Genomic DNA, 21,730 nt, shown 5'->3' with positions numbered 1-21,730 from the left:
CCCTCTTTTCCCCCTCTGTCCCCCTTGGCTTAGGCCCAGATCCAGAGCCATGCCCAGGCCTGCTGTTGTGTCGCTGTGTTCGTACCATCCTAGTCTCAGAACTGGTGTCCAATCGGTGAGACAAGTGGGTCAAACACCATTCTTTTCATCTTCAGCAGTCTCTCAGGACACTCCTGGAAACACAGACAGAGAGAAAACAATCAGTGTCGAGGGATGGCAGGACAGCTGCTTTTATCTGTCACATCTTTGATGTGCGCAGAAAGGAGAGAAGAAAAAACAATGCAACAAAGACATTTTGAACTTTTTGTTAAAGGGGCCTAAAAATGAGTAGTTATACTTGTTAGTGTAATAACCAAGAGGAAAGTAACATGTATTTGGGGGTTCTTGGAATGTGTTTATGATATTATTACTTTTTACTTTTTTTGTGAATATTGAGATCCTCCCAAGTAATGAATCACAATTGAACAAATCATCAGACTGTCCAATTAGACAGAGCAACACTACTGTGTGAGGTTCAACGAACATACAGTGAGACAGACCTACAGGACTGTGTAGCTGCTGTCCACCCTGCCTCTGCCTTGTCCTCACCCTGCAGTGCAGTCTGGTACCTCTCTAATTCCCCTGCCCTGAGTAGAACTGAGTTTGAATTTAGAACAGAGGGGCTTTGTTCATTCTGGAACACTGGTGCTTGGGATTCTGAGAATGGGTTAGTTCAGAGGCTCATCACACCGCCCCCTCGCCTCACAGACATATAGCACGTGCCTTGTTATCAGCCCAGAGAGCAGCACATAATGATCCCTCCAACCATTCTCCTAATGCAATAAAGTGCTAACTTTTTAGCCGTGCCCTACAGCATAATGGAGTTAGCGCGCCGTTACGTAAATGTGTGTGTCATGATAATCAGATGTGTTTTGGAGCATGATGCACGTAGGAGTAAACTCTGCATTTTGTCTCTTTCAAAGATAAGAGAGGGAATGTTTGCTTTTCAGTTCATCTGTGGTCAGCACTTGGGCCACTATTTTGTGTAACATCTTGGACATAATTGTGTGAGGCTTTAATATAAAGGAGTAAATTACCCTAGATAATGTTGTCAAGTCAATCCATTGTGTCTCTTTAAAAGCAGATAAAGTTGTTTCTAGCCCAGTTCATACCTTATCACCGCCACTCTGCTTTGCTCTCTGGCCGTTGCTGACAGGCCAGCATTGCAAGGCTGTGCCGTGGTAATTAATCGGACACCACAGGCTTAGGCAAGTAGCAGCCAAGCTACCACATGATAGTCTGAGAGGGATGGCATGTTAGGTTTAAAGAGCCTCTGCATGCATACTGTACATAAATAAACAGATAGCTAGCAGCCCATGCTATTAAACCTGTCTAGAAGGGGCCTCTGAGGAATAGCATTTTGTCAAACGGCAGACTCCTTTTGATTAACCATGATCTCCACACATATGACATACTCTAACCTGCCTTCACAAAAACAGCATGGACACTTACCAAAATTCACCCCCACATGCCGCCCTAAAACAGTTTGAAAAATGTATGAAGCGATGTGAAGAGGCAGGTTAAGAAACAAGGAACCTGCTTGAAGCCGGAGGGAGCGATTGTGTTTCTCAGTGATGTCTTAATCAGTAGGCCAGCAACAGCATACCTGGTGTTGAAGGCTAGGTGGAATGCACGTGGCTGACGGTCAGCAGCGTTCCTATTAAAACAAGTGGCCTTGAACAAACAGGGACGATGGGATATGCGAGCCACTCTACAGGGGACAAGTGCAGAACAGAATCCATATGCAGGCGACTGCAGCGTCAGCTGGACTGCTCTGACTTACTCAAAAAACATCATACAAATTAGATGTATCATTATTAGTGTTAGTGCAGAGGGCTGGGGCTATGTGTGTGTGCATGTGGACTGCTGTACAGTGCCAGAGTTTGGGTCGATTCTAATTCATTTCAGGAAATGAATACAATTTCATACATCACTTGAAAATACCAATAGAAAAAACATGGGCAATTTCCATTTACTACTTCCTGAAATGGCTGTGTCTGGAATGGCATTGAGTGAATTACTCTGGAGAATAACTGATGAAGATGATTTATCAAAATTACCCAAATATTATGTGGTAATTTTGCAGCTCTTCATTTGCTCTTAGGGATTGTGCGCTTAGTTTGATTACTTCTTCTGGTGCAGAAGCCAGCTATTTATATAACAAACCCTGTACTTACTCTGTCTGGGCTGACAACAGTCAGAATCCACCATAAATCAAGAGGAAACGTAAATATCTCCATAAGCTAATTATACACCCTGTGTGCCTAGACTGCCGAGCACCCAGGTGACTCACAATATGTCACAAGAACTGACATGCACACAGTGTACCCAGTAGTGCACTGTCATACTGAATTCAGTGGAAAGGTGTCTCATTGGAAACTGATGTGGCGAACATGTTCAAATCTCTGCACCATCCATCTTACCCGTTTCTTTCTCACTGGTGCTGAAGCTTATCTATTTCTGTGTACAACAGCCTAGTCTTCACATTGTTGGAGCACATCACAGTACAGTTTTTTAATAAGCTGAAGAACTGAAACAACTGCAAGCTGTAATCTAATTAAATGCACTTTTTGAAACCAAAGTGCTATTGTAACCTACAATTAAAACGTTTGATAGGAACAATCGTTGCATAACCTATGTATGCAAGGAAACCAGGCCATTGTGTGCTGTCATTCTCCAACCTCTCTGATTATAGGGAAGTCGGCTGCCAGTTAATCATGGGCCAGTCAGTCTCATCCTGTACTCACTAACACCCACTCGTTGTCTATTAGGGCCCAATCTCCCCGCTAGCCAGAGTGGCCTGGAACCCTGCAGCTGACAGCAGCACTGCTGGGAGTCAATAGCCTGCTCACACATTATTTCTTCATCATTCTGACTTGCATGCTGACTCGATTAATCCCCAGATAAAAGGGGAAACAGAGTTAGTTTCTAGCAGACATCAGGCTTCCTCTTCTTTGGACTTTATATGGCGGTTGGCAACCAACTTTAAGGTGCCTTAGCACCAACAACTGGACTGGAGTGTGGACCTCAGTTCATCTTTCAATCACCCACTTGGGTATATGCTCCTAAAAACCAATGAGGAGATGGGTGAGGCGGGACTTGCAGTGCGTCAAGCGTCGCAAATAGATCCAAGTTCAAGCGCGCGAGCAGTGTGGGTGCAATGATTGAATAACATGTATGTGTAAATGTATTTTGCAACTTGACGTGAGCAGTGTTGTCAGAATGTTAGTTATGGATGACCACCAATTTACAATTACCTCAGAAGGATGGGACATTGCTGCTTCATTATCAGTGGGTTGAGATATATTGCTTTAATGTGCACATTGATGGGCAAACCTTACATTCAACAGGATATTGTGAACTTGTTTGAGCTTTATGCTGTCTTCAATGCCCTGTTCAACTAGTTCATAATGGTAACCTTAGAGATAGACATCAGTCTGCATACTGTACTCACTTTCTGTGAAGCTCACAATGCAGGTGTTCAGTGGGTTAGACCTTGAACAGCTACAGAAAGCACAATGGCCATGGAGCAGGACTCACTGAGAGTGACTGATTTGAATTTAACACTCTGAATTCAGATTCTGTTTCAAGCATCCTGCATTGTGAGATTGAGATGGGATGGTGGCTCTGTCTTGTCATGCAAACAGGAGATTTATCCATTGACTTCCTATTGCAAAGTGACATGCTAGTTGATATCACATCATTAAGATGTTGAGGTAAAACTTCACAACAAATGAGTAAGAGTGTTTGTATTTTTATTTATTTTACCTTTATTTAACTAGGCAAGTCAGTTAAGAACAAATTCTTATTTTCAATGACGGCCTAGGAACAGTGGGTTAACTGCCTGTTCAGGGGCAGAACGACAGATTTGTACCTTGTCAGCTCGGGGATTTGAACTTGCAACCTTACGGTTACAACGCTCTATCCACTAGGCTACCCTGCCGCCGTATTGAAATCTAGTTGTATTGATACGAAACAGATATCAAGTCTAACAAATGGCATTTCCTTTACTTTGTCTCAGCAGAGCTTTGAAGGACTGGCGAGTGACAGAGAAGAGAGAGAGCAACAATCTTCATCTGACAGCGTGACCATTGGATGAGCCTTGTTCATGCGTCTCCCTGTGTGCAACTCCCACATCACTATGAACTGTGAGCAGGACTTCGGAGACGGGGGCCTGGGTGTGACCCTTACACTCCGACTGCTCATGCACGGCAAGGTACAGTTTGAGTGGATGGGAATAACTGTGAATATATAAGAATAATTGTATGGGAATAACTGGGAATATATAAGAGTAATTGTATGGGAATAACTGTAGGTATATAGGAATGAATGCTTAGGGATTAGTTCATTAAAGTATTCGGATTCAAATGTTGGATTTTAAGAATATAATTTTGTAATATGATTTCCCTCCTGACCTGTGCTCCTGCTCTTCTTTGTAGAATGTAAATAATATACAGTTGAAGTCGGAAGTTTACATACACTTAGGTTGGAGTCATTAAAACTAGTTTTCAACCACTCCACAAATTTCTTGTTAACAAATTATAGTTTTCAAGTCAGTTAGGACATCTACTTTGTGCATGACACAAGTAATTTTTCCAACAATTGTTTACAGACAGATGATTTCACTTATAATTCACTGTATCACAATTCCAGTGGGTCAGAAGTTTACATAAACTAAGTTCACTGTGCCTTTAAACAGCTTGAAAAATTCCAGAAAATTATGTCATAGCTTTAAAAGCTTCTGATAGGCTAATTGACATCATTTGAGTCAATTGGAGGTGTACCTGTGGATATATTTCAAGGCCTACCTTCAAACTCAGTGCCTCTTTGCTTGAGATCATGGGAAAATCAAAAGAATCAGCCAAGACCTCGGAAAATTATTGTAGACCTCCACAAGTCTGGTTCATCCTTGGGAGCAATTTTCAGATGCCTGAAGGTACCACGTTCATCTGTACAAACAATAGTACGCAAGTATAAACACCATGCTGTTGTCATACCGCTCAGGAAGGAGACGCGTTCTGTCTCTTAGAGATGAACGCATTTTGGTGCAAAAAGTGCAAATCAATCCCAGAACAACAGCAAAGGACCTTGTGAAGATGCTGGTAAAATGAGTCCTATATCGCCATAACCTGAAAGGCCGCTCAGCAAGGAAGAAGCCACTGCTCCAAAACCACCATAAGAAGCCAGACTACGGTTTGCAACTGCACATGGGGACAAAGATTGTACTTTTTTTTACCTCTGGTCTGATGAAATAAAAATAGAACTGTTTGGTCATAATGACCATCGTTGTGTTTGGAGGAAAAAGGGGGAGGCTTGCAAGCCGAAGAACACCATTCCAACCGTGAAGCATGGGGGTGGCAGCATTAGGTTGTGGGGTGCTTTGCTGCAGGAGGGACTGGTGCAGTTCAAAAATAGATGGCATCATGAGGATGGAAAATAATGTGGATATATTGAAGCAACATCTCAAGACATCAGTCGGGAAGTTAAAGCTTGGTCGCAAATGGGTCTTCCAAATGGACAATGACCCCAAGCATACTTCCAAAGTTGTGGCTAAATGGCTAAAGGACAACAAAGTCAAGGTATTGGAGTGGCCATCACAAAGCCCTGATCTCAATCCCATAGAAAAATTGTGGGCAGAACTGAAAAAGCGTGTGCGAGCAAGGAGGCCTACAAACTTGACCCAGTTACACCAGCTCCGTCAGGAGGAATGGACCAAAATTCACCTAACTTATTGTGGGAAGCTTGTGGAAGGCTACCTGAAACATTTGACCCAAGTTGAACAATTTAAAGACAATGCTACCAAATACTAATTGAGTGTATGTAAACTTCTGACCCACTGGGAATGTGATGAAAGAAATAAAAGCTGAAATAAATCCTTCTCTCTACTATTATTCTGACATTTCACATTCTTAAAATAAAGTGATGATTCTACCTGACCTAAGACAGGGAATGTTTACTAGGATTAAATGTCAGGAATTGTGAAAAACTGAGTTTAAATGTATTTGGCTAAGGTGTATGTAAACTTCCGACTTCAACTGTACATGCGAGATTTGGTTTACTGATAGTATACTGATAATACAGTGCATTTGGAAAGTGTTCAGACCCCTTTACTTTTTCCGCATTTTGTAACGTTACAGCCCTTTTATAAAATGAATTAAATATTTTTTATCCTTAATCATGGTAGCATCCATATTAATGTAGAAGTGTTTAGAAACAGTCTATTCTTATCCAGGCTGTATCACATCCAGCCGTGATTGGGAGATCCATAGGGCGGGGCACAATTGGCCCAGCGTCGTCCAGGTTTGGCCTGGGTAGGCCTTCATTGTAAATAAGAATTTGTTCTTAACTGACTTGACTAGTTAAATAAAGGTTACATAAAAAAAATGTTTTACAATAAAAGTAAATGAACTATTTACCATCCATTTCTATTGGGCACCAAATCATCTGAAACCCAACCTATTCAAACGGCAAATGCATCCAACAAGTTTGTAGAGTCACAAGCTTGGTGTAAAATTGCATGCTAGGAATATGGGACCAAATACTAAACCTTGTACTACTTTAATACACATAAGTGAATTTGTCCCAATACTTTTGGTCCCCTAAAATAGGGGAACTATATACAAAAATTGCTGTAATATATAAACGGTTCACCAGATATGGATGAAAATACCCTCAAATTAAACCTGACAGTCTGCACTTTTACCTCATAGTCATTGTATCATTTCAAATCCAAAGAGTCAAAAGAACAAAAAAATGTGTCACTGTCCCAGTACTTTTGGAGCTCACTGTATGTCGATTTAGCACAAAAAAAGACGCTGTTGGTGATAGGAGTCTCTGGAAAGCAAAGGTAGATATTTCTCAGAATCTTGTATTTCTTTAATTCAGGAATCTATATTTTTTTTATCCCCTGGTATTTTTAGGAAGTTGGCAGCATCATAGGCAAGGTAAGAAGGCTTTTTCTTTTTCTTCTATCATATAAATGTTATTTAAAACTCATATCTGAAGAGATACAGTATTCAGAGGGGCTTTCTGATCCAAGACATGCTGTTATCACAAGGGATGCCTATTTTCAGATCAATTAAGACATTTTCTAGAAGTAGATTAATATTGTACTAACACAAGTGATGGGAATGATCCTCTATTTAAAATAGACGCTTCACACCATGCCATTTTGTAAGTGTTCATAAACCAATCTATGTGGAATGATTTTTCCATGTCTTTCCATTCTACTGTAAAAGCACAACAGACATAAGGCCTCCTGACACACAATTTTCTGACTGTAAATGTAATTGCCTTAAACCAACCCACTTCAGACCTCTCTATCCTCTAATGTAATACAGTAATCCATCAAACAGAAACATTAGTGCATTGACTGCAAACCTCCGGTTGAAACAGAGCTCCGAAAGGCGTATTACTGTCAGCCCGTTTAGTGTCTGCTATAGGATGGGGTGTAGGCCGATCTTTACCAGTTTAGTGTCTACTAGGAGGAGTGTAGGCTGCTCTTTACCAGTTTAGTGTCTACTAGTTGGAGTGTAGGCCGATCTTTACCAGTTTAGTGTCTACTAGGAGGAGTGTAGGCTGCTACTCTTTATCAGTTTAGTGTCTACTAGGAGGGGTGTAGGCCGATCTTTATCAGTTTAGTGTCTACTAGGAGTGTAGGCTGCTCTTTATCAGTTTAGTGTCTACTAGGAGGAGTGTAGGCTGCTCTTTACCAGTTTAGTGTCTACTAGGAGTGTAGGCCGCTCTTTACCAGTTTAGTGTCTACTAGGAGGAGTGTAGGCTGCTCTTTATCAGCTTAGTGTCTACTAGGAGTGTAGGCCGCTCTTTACCAGTTTAGTGTCTACTAGGAGGAGTGTAGGCTGCTCTTTACCAGTTTAGTGTCTACTAGGAGGAGTGTAGGCTACTCTTTATCAGTTTAGTGTCTACTAGGAGTGTAGGCTGCTCTTTACCAGTTTAGTGTCTACTAGGAGGAGTGTAGGCTGCTCTTTACCAGTTTAGTGTGTACTAGGAGGGGTGTAGGCTACTCTTTACCAGTTTAGTGTCTACTAGGAGGAGTGTAGGCTGCTCTTTACCAGTTTAGTGTCTACTAGGAGGAGTGTAGGCTGCTCTTTACCAGTTTAGTGTCTACTAGTTGGAGTGTAGGCTACTCTTTACCAGTTTAGTGTCTACTAGGAGGAGTGTAGGCTGCTCTTTACCAGTTTAGTGTCTACTAGGAGGAGTGTAGGCTGCTCTTTACCAGTTTAGTGTCTACTAGTTGGAGTGTAGGCTGCTCTTTACCAGTTTAGTGTCTACTAGGAGAAGTGTAGGCTGCTCTTTACCAGTTTAGTGTCTACTAGGAGGAGTGTAGGCTGCTCTTTACCAGTTTAGTGTCTACTAGGAGGAGTGTAGGCTGCTCTTTACCAGTTTAGTGTTTACTAGGAGGAGTGTAGGCTGCTCTTTACCAGTTTAGTGTCTACTAGGAGGAGTGTAGGCTGCTCTTTACCAGTTTAGTGTCTACTAGGAGGAGTGTAGGCTGCTCTTTACCAGTTTAGTGTCTACTAGGAGGAGTGTAGGCTGCTCTTTACCAGTTTAGTGTTTACTAGGAGGAGTGTAGGCTGCTCTTTATCAGCTTAGTGTCTACTAGGAGTGTAGGCTGCTCTTTAACAGTTTAGTGTCTACTAGGAGGAGTGTAGGCTACTCTTTATCAGTTTAGTGTCTACTAGGAGGGGTGTAGGCCGATCTTTATCAGTTTAGTGTCTACTAGGAGTGTAGGCTGCTCTTTATCAGTTTAGTGTCTACTAGGAGGAGTGTAGGCTGCTCTTTACCAGTTTAGTGTCTACTAGGAGTGTAGGCCGCTCTTTACCAGTTTAGTGTCTACTAGGAGGAGTGTAGGCTGCTCTTTATCAGCTTAGTGTCTACTAGGAGTGTAGGCCGCTCTTTACCAGTTTAGTGTCTACTAGGAGGAGTGTAGGCTGCTCTTTACCAGTTTAGTGTCTACTAGGAGGAGTGTAGGCTACTCTTTATCAGTTTAGTGTCTACTAGGAGTGTAGGCTGCTCTTTACCAGTTTAGTGTCTACTAGGAGGAGTGTAGGCTGCTCTTTACCAGTTTAGTGTGTACTAGGAGGGGTGTAGGCTACTCTTTACCAGTTTAGTGTCTACTAGGAGGAGTGTAGGCTGCTCTTTACCAGTTTAGTGTCTACTAGGAGGAGTGTAGGCTGCTCTTTACCAGTTTAGTGTCTACTAGTTGGAGTGTAGGCTACTCTTTACCAGTTTAGTGTCTACTAGGAGGAGTGTAGGCTGCTCTTTACCAGTTTAGTGTCTACTAGGAGGAGTGTAGGCTGCTCTTTACCAGTTTAGTGTCTACTAGTTGGAGTGTAGGCTGCTCTTTACCAGTTTAGTGTCTACTAGGAGAAGTGTAGGCTGCTCTTTACCAGTTTAGTGTCTACTAGGAGGAGTGTAGGCTGCTCTTTACCAGTTTAGTGTCTACTAGGAGGAGTGTAGGCTGCTCTTTACCAGTTTAGTGTTTACTAGGAGGAGTGTAGGCTGCTCTTTACCAGTTTAGTGTCTACTAGGAGGAGTGTAGGCTGCTCTTTACCAGTTTAGTGTCTACTAGGAGGAGTGTAGGCTGCTCTTTACCAGTTTAGTGTCTACTAGGAGGAGTGTAGGCTGCTCTTTACCAGTTTAGTGTTTACTAGGAGGAGTGTAGGCTGCTCTTTACCAGTTTAGTGTCTACTAGGAGGAGTGTAGGCTGCTCTTTACCAGTTTAGTGTCTACTAGGAGGAGTGTAGGCTGCTCTTTACCAGTTTAGTGTCTACTAGGAGGAGTGTAGGCTACTCTTTATCAGTTTAGTGTCTCCTAGTTGGAGTGTAGGCTGCTCTTTACCAGTTTAGTGTCTACTAGTTGGAGTGTAGGCTGCTCTTTACCAGTTTAGTGTCTACTAGGAGGAGTGTAGGCTGCTCTTTACCAGTTTAGTGTCTACTAGGAGGAGTGTAGGCTGCTCTTTAACAGTTTAGTGTCTACTAGGAGGAGTGTAGGCTGCTCTTTACCAGTTTAGTGTCTACTAGGAGGAGTGTAGGCTACTCTTTATCAGTTTTTTGTCTCCTAGTTGGAGTGTAGGCTGCTCTTTACCAGTTTAGTGTTTACTAGGAGGAGTGTAGGCTGCTCTTTACCAGTTTAGTGTCTACTAGGAGGAGTGTAGGCTGCTCTTTATCAGTTTAGTGTCTACCTGGAGGAGTGTAGGCTGCTCTTTAACAGTTTAGTGTCTACTAGGAGGAGTGTAGGCTGCTCTTTACCAGTTTAGTGTCTACTAGTTGGAGTGTAGGCTGCTCTTTACCAGTTTAGTGTCTACTAGGAGGAGTGTAGGCTGCTCTTTACCAGTTTAGTGTCTACTAGGAGGAGTGTAGGCTGCTCTTTACCAGTTTAGTGTCTACTAGTTGGAGTGTAGGCTGCTCTTTACCAGTTTAGTGTCTACTAGGAGGAGTGTAGGCTGCTCTTTACCAGTTTAGTGTCTACTAGGAGGAGTGTAGGCTGCTCTTTACCAGTTTAGTGTCTACTAGTTGGAGTGTAGGCTACTCTTTACCAGTTTAGTGTCTACTAGGAGGAGTGTAGGCTGCTCTTTACCAGTTTAGTGTCTACTAGGAGGAGTGTAGGCTGCTCTTTACCAGTTTAGTGTCTACTAGTTGGAGTGTAGGCTGCTCTTTACCAGTTTAGTGTCTACTAGGAGAAGTGTAGGCTGCTCTTTACCAGTTTAGTGTCTACTAGGAGGAGTGTAGGCTGCTCTTTACCAGTTTAGTGTCTACTAGGAGGAGTGTAGGCTGCTCTTTACCAGTTTAGTGTTTACTAGGAGGAGTGTAGGCTGCTCTTTACCAGTTTAGTGTCTACTAGGAGGAGTGTAGGCTGCTCTTTACCAGTTTAGTGTCTACTAGGAGGAGTGTAGGCTGCTCTTTACCAGTTTAGTGTCTACTAGGGGGAGTGTAGGCTGCTCTTTACCAGTTTAGTGTTTACTAGGAGGAGTGTAGGCTGCTCTTTATCAGCTTAGTGTCTACTAGGAGTGTAGGCTGCTCTTTAACAGTTTAGTGTCTACTAGGAGGAGTGTAGGCTACTCTTTATCAGTTTAGTGTCTACTAGGAGGGGTGTAGGCCGATCTTTATCAGTTTAGTGTCTACTAGGAGTGTAGGCTGCTCTTTATCAGTTTAGTGTCTACTAGGAGGAGTGTAGGCTGCTCTTTACCAGTTTAGTGTCTACTAGGAGTGTAGGCCGCTCTTTACCAGTTTAGTGTCTACTAGGAGGAGTGTAGGCTGCTCTTTATCAGCTTAGTGTCTACTAGGAGTGTAGGCCGCTCTTTACCAGTTTAGTGTCTACTAGGAGGAGTGTAGGCTGCTCTTTACCAGTTTAGTGTCTACTAGGAGGAGTGTAGGCTACTCTTTATCAGTTTAGTGTCTACTAGGAGGAGTGTAGGCTGCTCTTTACCAGTTTAGTGTCTACTAGGAGGAGTGTAGGCTGCTCTTTACCAGTTTAGTGTCTACTAGTTGGAGTGTAGGCTACTCTTTACCAGTTTAGTGTCTACTAGGAGGAGTGTAGGCTGCTCTTTACCAGTTTAGTGTCTACTAGGAGGAGTGTAGGCTGCTCTTTACCAGTTTAGTGTCTACTAGTTGGAGTGTAGGCTGCTCTTTACCAGTTTAGTGTCTACTAGGAGAAGTGTAGGCTGCTCTTTACCAGTTTAGTGTCTACTAGGAGGAGTGTAGGCTGCTCTTTACCAGTTTAGTGTCTACTAGGAGGAGTGTAGGCTGCTCTTTACCAGTTTAGTGTTTACTAGGAGGAGTGTAGGCTGCTCTTTACCAGTTTAGTGTCTACTAGGAGGAGTGTAGGCTGCTCTTTACCAGTTTAGTGTCTACTAGGAGGAGTGTAGGCTGCTCTTTACCAGTTTAGTGTCTACTAGGAGGAGTGTAGGCTGCTCTTTACCAGTTTAGTGTTTACTAGGAGGAGTGTAGGCTGCTCTTTACCAGTTTAGTGTCTACTAGGAGGAGTGTAGGCTGCTCTTTACCAGTTTAGTGTCTACTAGGAGGAGTGTAGGCTGCTCTTTACCAGTTTAGTGTCTACTAGGAGGAGTGTAGGCTACTCTTTATCAGTTTAGTGTCTCCTAGTTGGAGTGTAGGCTGCTCTTTACCAGTTTAGTGTCTACTAGTTGGAGTGTAGGCTGCTCTTTACCAGTTTAGTGTCTACTAGGAGGAGTGTAGGCTGCTCTTTACCAGTTTAGTGTCTACTAGGAGGAGTGTAGGCTGCTCTTTAACAGTTTAGTGTCTACTAGGAGGAGTGTAGGCTGCTCTTTACCAGTTTAGTGTCTACTAGGAGGAGTGTAGGCTACTCTTTATCAGTTTTTTGTCTCCTAGTTGGAGTGTAGGCTGCTCTTTACCAGTTTAGTGTTTACTAGGAGGAGTGTAGGCTGCTCTTTACCAGTTTAGTGTCTACTAGGAGGAGTGTAGGCTGCTCTTTATCAGTTTAGTGTCTACTAGGAGGAGTGTAGGCTGCTCTTTAACAGTTTAGTGTCTACTAGGAGGAGTGTAGGCTGCTCTTTACCAGTTTAGTGTCTACTAGTTGGAGTGTAGGCTGCTCTTTACCAGTTTAGTGTCTACTAGGAGGAGTGTAGGCTGCTCTTTACCAGTTTAGTGTCTACTAGGAGGAGTGTAGGCTGCTCTTTACCAGTTTAGTGTCTACTAGTTGGAGTGTAGGCTGCTCTTTACCAGTTTAGTGTCTACTAGGAGGAGTGTAGGCTGCTCTTTACCAGTTTAGTGTCTACTAGGAGGAGTGTAGGCTGCTCTTTACCAGTTTAGTGTTTACTAGGAGGAGTGTAGGCTACTCTTTACCAGTTTAGTGTCTACTAGGAGGAGTGTAGGCTGCTCTTTACCAGTTTAGTGTCTACTAGTTGGAGTGTAGGCCGATCTTTACCAGTTTAGTGTCTACTAGGAGGAGTGTAGGCTGCTACTCTTTATCAGTTTAGTGTCTACTAGGAGGGGTGTATGCCGATCTTTATCAGTTTAGTGTCTACTAGGAGTGTAGGCTGCTCTTTATCAGTTTAGTGTCTACTAGGAGGAGTGTAGGCTGCTCTTTACCAGTTTAGTGTCTACTAGGAGTGTAGGCCGCTCTTTACCAGTTTAGTGTCTACTAGGAGGAGTGTAGGCTGCTCTTTATCAGCTTAGTGTCTACTAGGAGTGTAGGCCGCTCTTTACCAGTTTAGTGTCTACTAGGAGGAGTGTAGGCTGCTCTTTACCAGTTTAGTGTCTACTAGGAGGAGTGTAGGCTACTCTTTATCAGTTTAGTGTCTACTAGGAGTGTAGGCTGCTCTTTACCAGTTTAGTGTCTACTAGGAGGAGTGTAGGCTGCTCTTTACCAGTTTAGTGTGTACTAGGAGGGGTGTAGGCTACTCTTTACCAGTTTAGTGTCTACTAGGAGGAGTGTAGGCTGCTCTTTACCAGTTTAGTGTCTACTAGGAGGAGTGTAGGCTGCTCTTTACCAGTTTAGTGTCTACTAGTTGGAGTGTAGGCTACTCTTTACCAGTTTAGTGTCTACTAGGAGGAGTGTAGGCTGCTCTTTACCAGTTTAGTGTCTACTAGGAGGAGTGTAGGCTGCTCTTTACCAGTTTAGTGTCTACTAGTTGGAGTGTAGGCTGCTCTTTACCAGTTTAGTGTCTACTAGGAGAAGTGTAGGCTGCTCTTTATCAGCTTAGTGTCTACTAGGAGTGTAGGCCGCTCTTTACCAGTTTAGTGTCTACTAGGAGGAGTGTAGGCTGCTCTTTACCAGTTTAGTGTCTACTAGGAGGAGTGTAGGCTACTCTTTATCAGTTTAGTGTCTACTAGGAGTGTAGGCTGCTCTTTACCAGTTTAGTGTCTACTAGGAGGAGTGTAGGCTGCTCTTTACCAGTTTAGTGTGTACTAGGAGGGGTGTAGGCTACTCTTTACCAGTTTAGTGTCTACTAGGAGGAGTGTAGGCTGCTCTTTACCAGTTTAGTGTCTACTAGTTGGAGTGTAGGCTACTCTTTACCAGTTTAGTGTCTACTAGGAGGAGTGTAGGCTGCTCTTTACCAGTTTAGTGTCTACTAGGAGGAGTGTAGGCTGCTCTTTACCAGTTTAGTGTCTACTAGTTGGAGTGTAGGCTGCTCTTTACCAGTTTAGTGTCTACTAGGAGAAGTGTAGGCTGCTCTTTACCAGTTTAGTGTCTACTAGGAGGAGTGTAGGCTGCTCTTTACCAGTTTAGTGTCTACTAGGAGGAGTGTAGGCTGCTCTTTACCAGTTTAGTGTTTACTAGGAGGAGTGTAGGCTGCTCTTTACCAGTTTAGTGTCTACTAGGAGGAGTGTAGGCTGCTCTTTACCAGTTTAGTGTCTACTAGGAGGAGTGTAGGCTGCTCTTTACCAGTTTAGTGTCTACTAGGAGGAGTGTAGGCTGCTCTTTACCAGTTTAGTGTCTACTAGTTGGAGTGTAGGCTGCTCTTTACCAGTTTAGTGTCTACTAGGAGAAGTGTAGGCTGCTCTTTACCAGTTTAGTGTCTACTAGGAGGAGTGTAGGCTGCTCTTTACCAGTTTAGTGTCTACTAGGAGGAGTGTAGGCTGCTCTTTACCAGTTTAGTGTTTACTAGGAGGAGTGTAGGCTGCTCTTTACCAGTTTAGTGTCTACTAGGAGGAGTGTAGGCTGCTCTTTACCAGTTTAGTGTCTACTAGGAGGAGTGTAGGCTGCTCTTTACCAGTTTAGTGTCTACTAGGAGGAGTGTAGGCTGCTCTTTACCAGTTTAGTGTTTACTAGGAGGAGTGTAGGCTGCTCTTTACCAGTTTAGTGTCTACTAGGAGGAGTGTAGGCTGCTCTTTACCAGTTTAGTGTCTACTAGGAGGAGTGTAGGCTGCTCTTTACCAATTTAGTGTCTACTAGGAGGAGTGTAGGCTACTCTTTATCAGTTTAGTGTCTCCTAGTTGGAGTGTAGGCTGCTCTTTACCAGTTTAGTGTCTACTAGTTGGAGTGTAGGCTGCTCTTTACCAGTTTAGTGTCTACTAGGAGGAGTGTAGGCTGCTCTTTACCAGTTTAGTGTCTACTAGGAGGAGTGTAGGCTGCTCTTTAACAGTTTAGTGTCTACTAGGAGGAGTGTAGGCTGCTCTTTACCAGTTTAGTGTCTACTAGGAGGAGTGTAGGCTACTCTTTATCAGTTTTTTGTCTCCTAGTTGGAGTGTAGGCTGCTCTTTACCAGTTTAGTGTTTACTAGGAGGAGTGTAGGCTGCTCTTTACCAGTTTAGTGTCTACTAGGAGGAGTGTAGGCTGCTCTTTATCAGTTTAGTGTCTACTAGGAGGAGTGTAGGCTGCTCTTTAACAGTTTAGTGTCTACTAGGAGGAGTGTAGGCTGCTCTTTACCAGTTTAGTGTCTACTAGTTGGAGTGTAGGCTGCTCTTTACCAGTTTAGTGTCTACTAGGAGGAGTGTAGGCTGCTCTTTACCAGTTTAGTGTCTACTAGGAGGAGTGTAGGCTGCTCTTTACCAGTTTAGTGTCTACTAGTTGGAGTGTAGGCTGCTCTTTACCAGTTTAGTGTCTACTAGGAGGAGTGTAGGCTGCTCTTTACCAGTTTAGTGTCTACTAGGAGGAGTGTAGGCTGCTCTTTACCAGTTTAGTGTTTACTAGGAGGAGTGTAGGCTACTCTTTACCAGTTTAGTGTCTACTAGGAGGAGTGTAGGCTGCTCTTTACCAGTTTAGTGTCTACTAGGAGGAGTGTAGGCTGCTCTTTACCAGTTTAGTGTCTACTAGGAGGAGTGTAGGCTGCTCTTTACCAGTTTAGTGTTTACTAGGAGGAGTGTAGGCTGCTCTTTACCAGTTTAGTGTCTACTAGGAGGAGTGTAGGCTGCTCTTTACCCGTTTAGTGTCTACTAGGAGGAGTGTAGGCTGCTCTTTACCAGTTTAGTGTCTACTAGGAGGAGTGTAGGCTACTCTTTATCAGTTTAGTGTCTCCTAGTTGGAGTGTAGGCTGCTCTTTACCAGTTTAGTGTCTACTAGTTGGAGTGTAGGCTGCTCTTTACCAGTTTAGTGTCTACTAGGAGGAGTGTAGGCTGCTCTTTACCAGTTTAGTGTCTACTAGGAGGAGTGTAGGCTGCTCTTTAACAGTTTAGTGTCTACTAGGAGGAGTGTAGGCTGCTCTTTACCAGTTTAGTGTCTACTAGGAGGAGTGTAGGCTGCTCTTTAACAGTTTAGTGTCTACTAGGAGGAGCGTAGGCTGCTCTTTATCAGTTTAGTGTCTACTAGGAGGAGTGTAGGCTGCTCTTTACCAGTTTAGTGTCTACTAGGAGGAGTGTAGGCTGCTCTTTATCAGTTTAGTGTCTACTAGTTGGAGTGTAGGCTGCTCTTTACCAGTTTAGTGTCTACTAGGAGGAGTGTAGGCTACTCTTTACCAGTTTAGTGTCTACTAGGAGGAGTGTAGGCTGCTCTTTACCAGTTTAGTGTCTACTAGTTGGAGTGTAGGCTGCTCTTTACCAGTTTAGTGTCTACTAGGAGGAGTGTAGGCTGCTCTTTTCCAGTTTAGTGTCTACTAGGAGGAGTGTAGGCTGCTCTCCATCAGTTGTGTGTACTAGGAGGGGTGTAGGCTACTCTTTTCCAGTTTAGTGTCTTCTAGGGCGGGTTTAGGTTGATCCAAAGCACTTGTGTTAATTGCTACCTTCCCCCTCTCTCATTCCTCAACTCTATCTCTACTGGCCTCCAGAACCACAACCTCTAAAATTTCCCAAACTACACACTAGCATACTATTTAGAATTAAATAACAGTGTTGCTAAGTACACAAAATAGTATGGTTGTGTTTTTATTAGAACACATCTGGTTGTCAATGTCATAGGCGTAGGAGGTAGAATCACTTGGAGAAGGGAGGAGAAAATGATGGGCTGAGGCCAATATAAAGGTGACAGATGGGGAGGCAATATAAAGCTGACAGAGGATGTATGACAGAGGTGTGACTTAATTCTACTCCTGAGCCTGGGTGACGTGCCTGGCAGGCTGGCTGGCTGCAGGCCACACAGAAAAGATCTCACACAAGGACAGGACAGACATTAAGAGTTGATACTAGAAGAGTAGAGGGCTATAGATGTGAACATAAAGGAAGAGATTGAAGTGAAAATGGATAGATATTATTAACATTTCAGATGTGGATGGGATGAGGATACTGTTTGTCAGCATGGTGCTATCCATCTCAGATTGGTAGAGGATTCCATTTTCTATGCTGTGTTAGCTCCGATTACTTTTCAATGGAGGGGAAATGTAGTCAATGTGAAGAAAAGTATCTGTTTAATAGGGATTTGAAGTACAGATGGATTTCAATATGCAAGTTGAGGACACCACTTTAACAAATCACACACACACACCTTACTTCAAAGTTGTCCTTCGTCTTCTCTTTCCCAGAAAGGAGAGACTGTGAAAAGAATACGAGAAGAGGTATGTTACCAGCTTCTTATCACCACTGTTCATTATCTGTGTACTCCACATTACCATAATACATGCAATGTAGAGCCTGTCTTTGTTTGATGAAATACATGTATATCAACTAGCTCCAAAGCTATCAGTATCACATCTTGTTTCTGTCTCAATATGCATTCAATATGCAATCTTTATTTTCCAGTTATTGTGTAGACCAGAAGTGTACCATCACGAAAAGGTTATAGTTCAAGGAAAAACAGAATCAAACCGGAGACAGTGTCTAATATTGGTTGTGTTGCATTAATATTAAACTCAAACCCTCTGGATGTTTGGGAAGAGTGACTGGTATAGCATACAGAACAGCCACATAGTCTGACCTGCCTATTCGCCACTGGTGGCTTCATCTCTCCCTTTTTTTGCACTCTCTCTATCTCTCTATCTCTCTCTCTATCTGTATGGAGCTATCTCTTTTCTCTCTGTCTTTCCCTCTCCCCCCTTTTCTCTGTCTCTGCCTGTCCCTGTCAAGCTTTCTCAACCACCCTCTCTCCCCATTTCTCAGTTTGTCTCCTCCCTCTCTTTCTCTCTTTTATGTCTCTTCTGTTTCTCCCTCATAAACATCAAAGCTGCAGTTGATCCGATGGCGCTTGATTAACTCCTTGTTTAAAAAGTCATTTGATTGCCATTGTGTTGGTTCTCGTCCCTCTGACTCCTGGTGTAAAACTATTATGTTGTACTTTATGAAGCAGAATGTGAAACAGAGAGGCAGTTAGACTGGGTGATCATGTAGCCCTGTAGGTCCACTGGATGAGTCAGCCAGTAAACAAGTCATCCTTGCTAGTCAGCCCTCCACCCAGTCAGCCAGTAAACCAGTCATCCATGCTAGTTAGCCCTCCATCCATCCACCCAGTCAGTCAGTCAGTCAGACAAATAGACATGCCTTTAGTTAGTTCCCCAATATGAGGCTCTTTGGCTTCCTCCCCAGGCCCTGTCTGTCCTTACAGTGCCAGAATGACTCCATAAGATGACTGTAATCAACATTGTTAAAGTACCACCATACCTCTAATACTCATATGTCCAGTCTCTGATCTCCAGACCCCAGGGCTCTGGAGAAAAATTAAGGGACAGTTGATGGAGAAATCAGAGTACCAGCCTAGAGTTTAGTTACAGCAAGGTCAACTTTATACGGGTGATCCAGCTCCCGTATAAATTGTTAGTTATATGTGGAGCAGGGTGTATTAAGCCTAGGCGCTAGCGGGACAACTTCCGGTGAAACTGGAGAGTGCGCAATTCAATAAATAATACAAATTATGGATATTTAACATTTAGGTATATATAAGTGTCTTATATCGATTGAAAGCTTAAATTCTTGTTAATCTAACTGCACAGTCCGATTTACAGTAGCTATTACAGTGAAATCATGCCATGCGATTGTTTGAGGACGGGCCCCACATCAAAATATTTTTCCACCTGCACAGGTTTCATAAATTCACAAATAGCCTTAATACCCCTAAACTTGGTTTCAACAAGTCAAAATACGTTTATATTTACTCATCAGATACCCTAAAATGTAATCAAATGTAATCAAACTATAATATTCCTTATGTCTTCATAGCGCACTCAAACATGAATTTCCAAGACTGTGACCCTGTACTAAAAGTGATATTTCTTATTTGTTTTTGAAGTTACAAGCCTGAAACCTTGAACATAGACTGCTGACAGGCTGTGGAAGCCATAGGAATTGCATCCTGGGAGCTAATTTTCCGTATGCCCTTATGCTTGCCATTGTAAGAGCATGGTCTCTCTCAAAAAAAGAATTCCGGATGGTTTTTCTTTGGATTTTTTCCTACCATATCTATTGTGTATATATATTCTCCTACATTATTTGAACTTTCTACAAACTTCAACGTGTTTTCTTTCCAATGGTACCAATTATATGCATATCCTGGCTTCAGGGCCTGAGCAACAGGCAGTTTACTTTGGACACGTCATTCAGGTGGAAATTGAGAAAAAAGAGGCCTAGCTCTAAGAAGTTTTTAACTGGTCTGGAGTTTGGCCTCCGTCTATTTAACCATACCCCTTCTTATCCATACTAACCTCATTGTGTCCTCCTCACCTCTCTGCCCTCTTACCTGTGCACCTTATTTGCGCCATCCACCACATGCTATAACCATGCTCTCCTCATCTAATAGAACGTAAATAAAGCTAGACCCTGGTTCTTGGTCTATCCCCCTACAGAGCAGTGCACGGGTGAACATCTCAGAGGGCTCCTGTCCAGAGAGGATCATCACCATCACTGGTTCTACAGACTGTGTCTTCAGGGCCTTCACCATGATCACATACAAACTGGAAGAGGTAAGACAACACAATCAGCGTTTCCCTTAGAGATTTCCTTAGGCAGGGCACAGCTGCACAAATTATTTGATGTATAATGTCCTGGCTTCCAATTCAATTATATGTTTTTATTTATACAGTTATTTATACATTGAAAATCATTTCTTCCCAGGTTGGCATCTACTGCAGATGAATTTGACATTGGATAGGAGTTAGACTGTTGCTGCTCTTGGTGCATGAGCCTTTTCGATTCCCATTTAGAATATTGCAGTGTGAAGTGTAGCTAGCACATTGATGAATACATTTATCACCCGGCCTTTTATGCAGCAGCATAGTGACTTATTAAGTTGAGCTTGGCATTGGAACAGCACTGACAAGAGGAGAGTAACAGTCGAGTGGCTCCATGCCGTTTATGGAAAGCATATTGTTTTGAGGGAGAACATGCGTCAGTGCTCCAGGCCTTTTGATGAAAGAGCAAATGACAATATGTTAACGTGCTAATTAATTAAACAGATGAGGTTTGTGTTTAATCCCTTAATGAGCTACAGATAATGGCAGACCTGCGGAACATTTAGCTATTTATCCATCAGCAAACTAATTAACATGATAGATTCAGGGACATTTTGGCTTGCCTAGCTTTGGAACAGTCGCTCCCCGCGTAGTCGAGTCGACGGAGCCTTGTTTCATTGCAGTCAGTAAACACACGCTGGCTGGGAGGGCGCCGTGCAGCATTCATTAAAGATCTTAAGCTCTCACCTATTCCCAACCCTACATTCAGCCGAAACTACCGAGTTGTCATGGCAACCTGTTGGCTGACCTACAGCACACGGCATGCCTCTCACCATGCCTGAGTGGTATGTGTCTGACATCTTTAATTAAAGGATAGAAAGAAAAAATACATTTTTTTTGGCCAATGGGTATTGTAAAGAATTGATATTATTGTCTCTCTTCTGCTACTCTCTACTGTTATTAAATGAGAAGTTCACCCAAAATCCAGAGACTCCCAAGTGATTTTATACATTGAAACTAGTTCAGTGAATTTTGCCCTTCCCCCTCTCGCTCCGTGTAGTGCTGTACTGAAACAACTGCAAAAAACGGCTCATGTGACTGGTGATGTTGCTGGATGCAGGCCTCGCTCTGCTCCGTTGCCAGTGAATTCATGATTCAGAAAGAACACCATCCCAACCTCAGAAGCACAGGGGTGGCAGCATCATGTTGTGGGAGTGCTTTGCTGCAGGAGGGACTGGTGCACTTCACAAAATAGAGGACATCATGAAGGAGGAAAATTATGTGGATATATTGAAGCAACATCTCAAGACATCAGTCAGGAAGTTAAAGCTTGGTCACAAATGGGTCTTCCAAATGGACAATGACCCCAAGCATACTTCCAAAGTTGTGGCAAAATGGCCTAAGGACAACAAAGTCAAGGTATTGGAGTGGCCTTCACAAAGCCCTGACCTCATTCCTGTAGAAAATTTGTGGGCAGAACTGAATAAGCGTGTGCGAGCAAGGAGGCCTACAAACCTGACTCAGGTACACCAGCTCTTTTTTATTTTACCTTAATTTAACTAGGCAAGTCAGTTAAGAACTAATTCTTATTTTCAATGACGGCCTAGGAACAGTGGGTTAACTGCCTGTTCAGGGGCAGAACGACGGGTTAGAGCTCTAACTACTAGGTTACCCTGCCGCCGCTCTGTCAGGGGGAATGGGACAAAATTCACCCAACTTATTGTGGGAAGCTTGTGGAAGGCTACCGAAACGTTTGACCCAAGTTAAACAATTTAAAGGCAATGCTACCAAATACTAATTGAGTGTATGTAAACCTCTGACCCACTGATAATGTGATGAAAGAAATAAAAGCTGAAATAATTCCTTCTCTCTACTATTATTCTGACATTTCACATTCTTAAAATAAAGTGGTGATCCTAACTGAGACGTAAGACAGGGAATTTT

General features: G+C 43.0%; 1 protein-coding gene across 5 annotated transcripts in view; it reads left to right on the top strand.

The window, feature by feature from the left end:
* The window catches only part of LOC109869568 (poly(rC)-binding protein 4), a 63,926-nt gene that overhangs the window by 15,142 nt on the left and 27,054 nt on the right, over positions 1 to 21,730 (top strand). For 2 of the 5 annotated variants that reach the window (XM_020459796.2, XM_020459794.2), the window contains exons 2-5: positions 4,064 to 4,255; positions 6,960 to 6,983; positions 17,432 to 17,464; positions 19,682 to 19,798. In XM_020459796.2, the coding sequence (XP_020315385.1) occupies positions 4,148 to 4,255; positions 6,960 to 6,983; positions 17,432 to 17,464; positions 19,682 to 19,798 (282 nt within the window). In that variant the 5' untranslated portion in view covers positions 4,064 to 4,147. Of the gene's footprint in view, positions 1 to 4,060; positions 4,256 to 6,959; positions 6,984 to 17,431; positions 17,465 to 19,681; positions 19,799 to 21,730 lie in introns of all 5 variants that reach the window. The other 3 variants (XM_020459795.2, XM_031804118.1, XM_020459797.2) reach the window with 2 other exon arrangements.

The sequence above is a fragment of the Oncorhynchus kisutch genome, linkage group LG24, assembly GCF_002021735.2.
Source record: "Oncorhynchus kisutch isolate 150728-3 linkage group LG24, Okis_V2, whole genome shotgun sequence".
NCBI classification, from domain to species: domain Eukaryota; kingdom Metazoa; phylum Chordata; class Actinopteri; order Salmoniformes; family Salmonidae; genus Oncorhynchus; species Oncorhynchus kisutch.
This window is presented reverse-complemented; position numbering and strand designations above follow the sequence as displayed.